General features: G+C 43.3%; 2 protein-coding genes across 2 annotated transcripts; one reads left to right on the top strand and one right to left on the bottom strand.

Moving 5' to 3' along the window:
* Positions 1-1,052: 1,052 nt before the first annotated feature.
* On the top strand, positions 1,053-2,839 carry LOC128259159 (microfibrillar-associated protein 1). Its single transcript, XM_052991359.1, has 3 exons — positions 1,053-1,230; positions 1,295-2,216; positions 2,276-2,839. The coding sequence occupies exons 1-3, from the start codon at positions 1,161-1,163 to the stop codon at positions 2,709-2,711; spliced, it is 1,428 nt and encodes a 475-aa protein (XP_052847319.1). The 5' UTR covers positions 1,053-1,160; the 3' UTR covers positions 2,712-2,839.
* Positions 2,709-8,340, bottom strand: LOC128259158 (uncharacterized). The gene is made up of 11 exons (XM_052991358.1): positions 8,134-8,340; positions 7,870-8,070; positions 7,313-7,781; positions 6,498-7,259; positions 6,302-6,444; positions 6,129-6,246; positions 5,966-6,061; positions 4,520-5,914; positions 4,265-4,306; positions 3,795-4,202; positions 2,709-3,735 (listed from the first exon to the last, which is right to left on the bottom strand). The coding sequence occupies exons 1-11, from the start codon at positions 8,242-8,244 to the stop codon at positions 3,521-3,523; spliced, it is 3,960 nt and encodes a 1,319-aa protein (XP_052847318.1). The 5' UTR covers positions 8,245-8,340; the 3' UTR covers positions 2,709-3,520.
* Between the last annotated feature and the right edge of the window lie 202 nt (positions 8,341-8,542).

Raw genomic sequence — 8,542 nt, forward strand, 5'->3', positions numbered from 1 at the left:
AGACGACCATTACACCACACGTGCTGACTGCGTGCTGCCGAAATGGAATATATTGCGCATATTTCGTAGATTAATGAAAACAATTTTTGGAAAATTCTTAAAGCGATGCCGGCATTACACAAGATCATCGACTGGCGACAATCCATATTTATTAAGTGAATGGGAGAAAGCGTAGTAGTCAATTAATGTACTAATGAGAGTGGGCGTTGACATTGCGAGAATTTATAGCAATTTTTCCAGGCACTGCAAAAGAATTTTGTATTAAGAAAAACTTTAAAATTATAAAGTTAATGAACGTAAGGCATGTTAAGAATTAAGTTAGCCTTTCAATTATTGAAAATAACAAACTAGATACTCTAGAAATTAACGAAATGTAAGTAATCCCTTAAAAAAAAAATATATTTCTCTCTGTAAACATATATGTACATTAATGCACTTAGGTATATTTTTAATTGAATGTCTCAATTAGTTGGTTTGTCTAATTTGTACACAGCCAAGTCATCGCACTTCCGTCATGTTAGCCTGAAAAAAAGAATAAACATATAAATCGAGCGGAAAAATAATTAATTAAAAACTAAAAAACCAATCTAACCAAAAAACCCTTTTTGGAAATGCTTTTGAAATTCATCGCCCACCACACAAAAGCTGCCACTTAACCTATGCAGAGCTGCCAGACTTCTTCATGAAATCATTAAATCGCTTTGTTAGCAAGCAGTGCTCATTTGGAAAATTTCTCAGCAAGCAGTGTAAGTTCAATGTTCGAAATTTAAAATCGTCGATTTTGTAACTGAAACGTTCTGATCAAATATTACATTTTTCGGATTCATACTTAGCAGTTTTTTTAATTTTGAATATGCTTTTAAATTTTGGCTTGGAGCTTAAGAATTTAAAAAGAATTTTATATTTCTCACATGAGTTGTGTTAAATAACATTTCAGCAGATATTAAGAATTATACAAAGGAGTGAGAAGTTAACAGTGGCAAGAAAATATCGTTAGTGACGAATAATCATCGATAATCTCTGCCAAGCAACGATAGGAACAATATTTTGAAAACATCGATGACTTCGATACTCCTCCATCTCTATTGCATCGCCATTTAGCCACCTCTAATTTTTGTAAAATTGTGATTTTTAACGTTTTTGATTAAAATAAACGCAAAATGAGTGCCGCCGCTGCCGCAGCGGAAATTCAGAGCACCGCGGGCGCCATTCCCATGCGAAATGAAAAGGGTAAACTGGATATTTTGAGCAGCGCCAGCATTTCCTATTGTTATTGTTTATGACCACCTTACAGGCGAATTATCCATGCAAAAGGTGAAGGTGCAACGGTATATATCCGGAAAGCGACCTGATTACGCCCGCGCGGACTCCAGTTCGGAGGAGAGCGACGACGATGACTTCATTGACACCAGGAAGCGCTTGGAGCGCCATAAGGCGGAGCGCCACAAAATGGAGCTATCCCGCAGAGGAGGCAGCGTGGAGGGGGCAGCAGGTGATGCCCAGGAGGAGGATGAAGCCGAGGCGGACGATCCCCGTCTGCGGAGACTGCGCCAAAGGCCCTCGGACATGGAGGACATGGAAAAGGAGCGAAGGGAACGCCACCGACACATACACGAACCCGAAATCATGGACAGCGACTCCGAGGACGAGGAGCTGGACGAAGAGCCAGCACAGGGAACGGGCACCCTTGAGCGGGGCACCAACAAGATCACCCTGGCCTCCGAATCGGACACAGATGCAGAGCTCAGCGACACGGAGCTGGAGAGCCGGCGCACCAAACTCAGATCCCGGATGCTGCAGCAACAGCGCGAAGAGGAGGTGCTCCAGAAGGAGGATGAAAAGCAGTCGGAGTCGTCCGAATCTGAGAGTTCCGAGTACGAGGAGGAGACGGAAAGCGAGGAGGACAACGAACCCCGCCTGAAGCCTCTCTTCGTGCGCAAAAGAGATAGGGCCACCATTCAGGAGAAGGAGCGCGAGGCCCAAAAGCAAAAGCAGCTGGAGGCGGAGGCCAAGCGAGCGGCCAAGGAGCGGCGCAGAGCCACCTTGAGGATGGTCGAAGAAAGCGTCAAAAAGGACCTGGAGAAGACCAAACCCGAGAGCAATGAGGCCTGCATCGAGGATGTGTGCACGGACGATGAAAACGATGAGGTGGAGTACGAGTCCTGGAAGCTAAGAGAGCTCAAGAGGATGAAGCGGGATCGTGAGGAAAGGGATAAGTAAGTTTACACCTTCCACTTCAAGAACTCTCAATAATCCTTATTCCCCTAACTCACAGCAATGAACGTGAAAAACTAGACATTGATCGCATGCGCAACATGACCGAGGAGGAGCGACGCCAGGAGCTGCGCCAGAATCCCAAACTGGTCACCAACAAGGCGACCAAGGGCAAGTACAAGTTCCTGCAGAAGTACTACCATCGCGGCGCCTTCTACCTGGACGAGGAGAACGATGTGCTGAAACGCGACTTCGCGCAGGCCACGCTGGAGGATCACTTCGACAAGACCATCCTGCCCAAGGTGATGCAGGTGAAGAACTTCGGCCGCTGCGGCCGCACCAAGTACACGCATTTAGTGGACCAGGACACCACAAAGTTCGACTCGCCCTGGTACGCCGAATCCTCCAGCAACATCAAGTTCCACAACGAACGCGGCGGCGGCATGAGGCAGCAGTTCGACAAGCCCACGGGATCGAAGCGAAAGAAGATGGAGTAGTTTTTAGATAGGATGTTTATTTGACAGGCCATATAAGGGCAAAAATATTTGTACAACTAAATTAGCATGGCCACAATTAAGTTAGTCCCACAACATGAAAAAACAATTAAATATGAATCAAAAACCTAGGCCTTAAGCTATTATATTGGTTATCTTATGGTGGTCTGCAATGTTCTCGGTAATTGCTGTCGTTGCTAATCAAAATCGTCTTGGCATTATGGTTGAAAAAAGTTAAAAGTTATTTCTTTCTACAAAATATAACAAGAGGCAGCATTTCGACAAGCCCACGGGACCGAAACAAAAGAAGTTGAAGTAGTTTTTGGTAGGATCACCTAGTTTTAAGGTTAATCGTGTGGGTATGTATTTGACACCCTATATAAAGGCAACAATATTTATACAATTTAATATTTATGGTCACAATTAAGTTAGCCCCAACATGAAACAAAATCATAAATTGATTGGTCTTGTGCTAGTCTCCAATCTCCTCGGTTATAATGTGATGTATCACTTCAGAGATAATTGTGTGAATGTTTTTTTTTTCACAGGCCATCTAAAGGGAACAATATTTGTACAGCTAAATTTGTATTGACACAAATAAGTTAGCCTCAACATGAAACAAAAAATTAAATATGAAACAAAAACCTAAATTTAAAACTTGATCTTATGCTAGTCTGGAATATGCTCGGTAATGATGTGATGTTTGTTGTTGTAGCTTGAAATTATGGTGGAGAAAAGTTAGGATTAATTTCTTAGGTATTCCAAAAAAAGACTAAGCAAACATGTCAAAACTATTTTACAAATGATGGCACCTAAAGTTTAAGCTTGTGTTCGTCCAGGAGTTCCGCGTTGTGCTGCACAAGCGCCTGCATAATGCCCTCCGTTTTGATGAAATGTACGTTCTCGTGGTTCCGCAGGCGCCGCTGGGATTTGGTGTCCTTGTTGGTGGTGACCACATACAGCTCCACACTGAAGGCCAAAGATGGTGGTTGAATGTGCACCTTTCCGCCGGCACTTTGAATGATGACTGTGGGGGGAGTTTAACATAAGTTACAAGCTGGTAAATGTATTGACAAAACAACTTACCTTTCATTTCATTGGGCACTGGAATAATGTCTTCACCGAGCATAAAGTGCAAGCCACTCAGCAAATGTGAGTGTTTGAGTACAGACAGTGGATTGAACTTGAATTTCTCCTCGAAGTTGGCATCACTAAAGAGATGATCTGCCTTTACGTCGATGCTCCTGGTCGTCTTTATGGAATGCAGCCAATTGGTGGACAGCACAGGTTTGCTAGAAGCAATGGCCATGAGAAACTTGAAGGTACGCTCGCCTTTGTCCATGATGAGGAGATCGCACTGTGCCGGATCTTCGGTGACCTCCACCACATGTTTCAAAGATTTTAAAACAGATTGCAACGCCGGTCGATTGCACATGGTAAAGGCTATCTTAATTCTTCCATTCGTTTTGGCCTTCTTCACATAAAGATTGAAGGCTAAAAGAAAAGAGTACATGGAAAGTTAAAAATATGTTGAACTTATTGGTAGGAACATGTACCTTTAAGTGGATCAGGATCAGGCTGACTGAGTCGTGTTGTGGCTGCAATTTAAAATAATAAGGTTAATTTAATTTAATTTCGTTTTATCCCAGTGCTACAGGCTACGTCAAGCCTTTAAGTTACGGAAGATCATTCTAGCAGGTAATAGTTTATATTAAGTTATGTTAGATTCAATAATAAATTAATGATTTTTGTTATATTTTTATAGGTGGGTTTAAAACTTTAAGTAATAAACCAATAAGCGTATAACTTACTTGCGCCTGATCTATTCATAGGGACTTCCTCGTTACTTAGGGTTTTCTTAGCCTTTTTGGATTGGGCAGAGCTGGTTGATGGCTTTTCAATGACTGCTGCTGACTTTGTAGGCTTTTTGTCACTGGCAGAGCTGGTTAATACCTCATCAACGGACGGTGTGGCGGAACGCGATTTGACAGCACGCTTTGCTCTTGGAGCAGGAACAGCTGGCGCCTTGGGATTGGCCATGCTAGTTGATGGCTCCTCAATGGACGCAGAACGCGATTTGGCACGAGTTACCCTGGAACTAATCCCACTATTTGAGGAAGTCTCTATTTGCTCTAAGCTTGCTCTGGGTAAACGCACAACTGCACGTTTTAATGAAATATCCATGGGTTTATCATCGTTGACCGACCCAGCATCTTCAACGATAGTTTGGCGCCTGCTTCTGGTCATCGTTTTGGGCATATCCTTGGATGTGTCCGCTTTGCTTTTATCTACATTCCTGGTCTTCCTTACTTTTTCAGATTTGACAGGGTTTTCTTCTGCCTTCGGCGCCTCAACATGTTCCACGCTAACTTTGCGTTTGGGTCTAGTTGCAGGCTTCGAAATATCCTTAAATGAGTCTGCCTTTCTGGTCTTTCCTTCGTTTTCTGCCCTAGACGTCGCTGCATCTTCTTCGATAGTTTTGCGCCCAGTTTTGGACATTATCTTTGACATATCCTTAGATAAGCTTTTGGCCTTTCTTTCGTTTTCTGCACTAGACTTAGCACCTTCTTCTTCGCTAATTTGGCGCTTATTTGCAGAAATTGGCTTCGACAATCTATTAGATAAGTCAGCCTTAATGTTCTCAGCTTTTTTGGCCTTTCTTCCTTTTTCTATATTAGACGTCTCAGCAACTTCTTCGGTTGTTTTGCGCCTAGTTCTAGACACTGGCATCGGCATATCCTTAGATGTTTCTGGTTTACTCATTTCCGCAGTCTTGGCATTTCTTCCTTTTGTTGACTTGGCAGGTTTTTCCACATCTTTGTCGTTCGCATTCTTGATTTTGTTTGCCTTTTCTGAAAACACTTCATCATCGTCATCGACAGTTTTGCTTCTAGTTCTGGTCATTTTCCTAGGAACATCCTTGGATGTGTCTGCCTTATTTGTCTCTGCGTTCTTTGATTTTCTACCGGGCTTTCGAGTTTCTTTTTTGGTAGATTGATCATCCTTAGACTTGTCCTGCAACTCAGCCTCAACTTGATTGGTTTCTAAAGATTTTCCAGGAGTATCGGAGCGGTTATTTATGAGACTTCTGCGTGCTTGCCATTTATTGACCACCGATTTGAAGGGAGCAAAACCTTCATCATCCTTATCTTTCTCTTTTGGAATCGAGGCGATTTCATGTTCCTTGCAAATAGATTTGTTTAGAGCTGAAAGTGTTTATTTTAGAATAGATTTATTTACAATCTGCGACCACTTACGTTCTGCTTTTTTATCGGTTGAATTTGCCCTTCGCTTTCGTAAATTACTTTCGAGTCTTTGAGAACCCTCTGATATTCGTCGATTTTTTCGGCTTGCTGTGAAATAAATTGTTTTTTAATACTTATTCGGTTTATGTATGCATAACTTGTAAGTGACACATACGGGTTTCTGAAGGAGATTCCGATCTGGCTACGCGTTTGCGCCTGCCACCGCTAGTTTCCCCAGAACGCCAACGACTTTTGTTGGTAATGTCACTGAAAACCCCTTCGATTTGACAAATCTGTAAGGTTAAATACGGTTAGTTATAAGCTTCTCGAAATATATCTTTAAATTACCTTTTGATAGTGATTTTTATCCTTAATCACGCAGGGTTTAAAGAATTGTATTGCATCCTCGTTGGGATTTACAGGCGATGTAACTATCTCCCCTGAAATCATTTCGTCAAGCACAGCATCTATCTCATCAAGGGATTTTGAATCTTAAAAGTATAATTTCAGTTAGATTTTACAATTTATTAATTAATTTTATTACCTGAGGTTTTTTTGGCACTGTCGCTTGGAATATTTTCTTTGTTGACCGAACTCACGGAGTTCTTATTGAGCGCCTGAAAAGGTTGTGTTTCTATAAAGTCCTGACACCCAGTACCACTAATATTGGCGGGAAATACTTGAGTGGCTATGAAATCTTGGTTACAAGTCTCGTTAGTGTTCGACTTTGGTTGTGGGTGCGCCAAATTAAAGGCCTGAGTAGCTATGAAATCTTGATTGGTTTCCTCATCTTTTGATGACTCAGAAACTTCGTTTGACTGAGGGCGACGTCCCAAATTAAAAGCCTGAGTGGCCACGAAATCTTGATTTGGTTCCTCATCATCTTCACTGTCACTTTCCAACAATTTATTTCCTGGAAATCGTTGAGTGGCTACTGAATCCTGATTAATTTCAGCATCCTTTTTGTCGGGCGTTGCTGTGGGAGTCTCAATGGTGGCCACAACCAGCTGTTTAATGCCGCCAAACTGCGGTGTGGCATTTGCATTTGCCCTCTCCGCAGGTCTCACAAAAGGATCTGGACTACAGGAGCCTGCTCGCGGCTCACTGCCCAAGATGAGATCGTACAGATCGGGTGTGTGGATAGGACGACCCTCGGAGGGAGCACTCAGTTCAGGAGTAATGCAGGCATCACCGCGTGGTAGTGCTGCTGTTACATCCGCCTTGGTGCTGCTCAGAGCACTGCATTTGGAATTGCTAGCAGACCAGTTCAAAGTACTCATTTCGAAGTCGGTGGCGTCCAGTTGATCTAGGAAGGAATGCATTAAACTAGAGTTTCCCAGTTGTATAGGCACTACTAACCCGGCTTATCTTCTTTTTTTTCTACAGTTTCCTTAGCCCTTGGTGGCGGCAAAGGAAGCATAGCATCACAAATAATCTGCGACGAATCAAAGTCATCGATTGCATCTTCGTTGTAGTCCTGGGTGCACATCCTTATCTGGCTGCCAGCGGAGGAGTCCTCCGCATCGCTAGCCAGCGTCATATCTTGGTGATTAATGACAGGATCACTAGGCGGTTCTACAGATGGAAGTTCGGCCAGCATATCCTGCGTTTCGGGTATCATAAAGTCATCGCCCAGCGACACTTTTCCACTGGTCGACGGCCGTTGGAAGTTAACCGCCTGCGTTTCAGGTATAAAGAAACTGTCTGCCGTGGTGTTTGCTGTCGTATTGGCGGACGGAGGCTGCGTTTCAGGTATATCGAAGCTGTCCATTGTGGAGTTGATCTGCCTGTCCTTAAGGCATTCTCCAAATCCGCTGCTGTCATGGTCCTGAAATAGAGAGATTATTATATTAAATTCTGGTTGTTCTATTTGAAGCAATATTCGCTGCATAATTGTGGATTGGTGGACTGCTCACCTCATCGTTTTCCTCTTTGAAATCCAGCCTGGCCTCCACATTTCCGAATCGCAGCTTGACCTTGCCGGCAAAGGCGTCCTCCTTGCCGATGTCCACCACGGACTTCTCCTGATCGTTGACGAATATCTTGCCGACCAGGGCGGCCAGGCGCACAACTCCGCGCCGGAGGATGCAGGCGGTGGCATGGGCCAGTTCCATGGACTTTGCATTCGAAACGGGCAGTTATTTAAAATTCAAATACACAAATCTTGGATGTTGGCTCACCTCATCGGCGACGCTGATTTCCAGACCCTTTTTACGTCCAATCCGGTAGATTATATCCGGTTCCAGGTGCACCGGCGGTGACCCACAGACAATCAAGCTTACATCTGCCATCCTGGAGCGTCCCTGGCGGGAAAATTGCACGAAAAACACTTGCTCCAAGCGAAAAACAAATCTGGTTAATAGGGAGCGTTCCTCCACGGTCACATTAATCGATTACAGGGCGCTAAAAAACAATCGATAGCCGATAGGTTGAAACAACTAAACCAGGGTTGTCAGCTAACGGTATTCCGGGAAGAATTTTTATTTTACTAAATATCACATAATTATCAGTGATTTTTCCTAATAAGTCAAATATGTTGACAGCGAAATTCTTAACTAATAATATTTGCGAAAGACAAAAATTGTATGA

This window comes from Drosophila gunungcola (assembly GCF_025200985.1).
Source record: "Drosophila gunungcola strain Sukarami chromosome 3L unlocalized genomic scaffold, Dgunungcola_SK_2 000005F, whole genome shotgun sequence".
Lineage (NCBI taxonomy): Eukaryota > Metazoa > Arthropoda > Insecta > Diptera > Drosophilidae > Drosophila > Drosophila gunungcola.

Bases quoted from the DNA above. Each gene is read 5' to 3' on its own strand.
- LOC128259159 (XM_052991359.1), top strand. From the start codon at position 1,161: ATGAGTGCCGCCGCTGCCGCAGCGGAAATTCAGAGCACCGCGGGCGCC. The intron at 1,231-1,294 runs GTAAACTGGATA...ACCACCTTACAG, and splicing joins TCCCATGCGAAATGAAAAGG to GCGAATTATCCATGCAAAAG. The intron at 2,217-2,275 runs GTAAGTTTACAC...CCTAACTCACAG, and splicing joins GATCGTGAGGAAAGGGATAA to CAATGAACGTGAAAAACTAG.
- LOC128259158 (XM_052991358.1), bottom strand. From the start codon at position 8,244: ATGGCAGATGTAAGCTTGATTGTCTGTGGGTCACCGCCGGTGCACCTG. The intron at 7,782-7,869 runs GTGAGCAGTCCA...TCTCTATTTCAG, and splicing joins TCAAAGAGGAAAACGATGAG to GACCATGACAGCAGCGGATT. The intron at 7,260-7,312 runs GTTAGTAGTGCC...ATTCCTTCCTAG, and splicing joins AAAAAAAGAAGATAAGCCGG to ATCAACTGGACGCCACCGAC.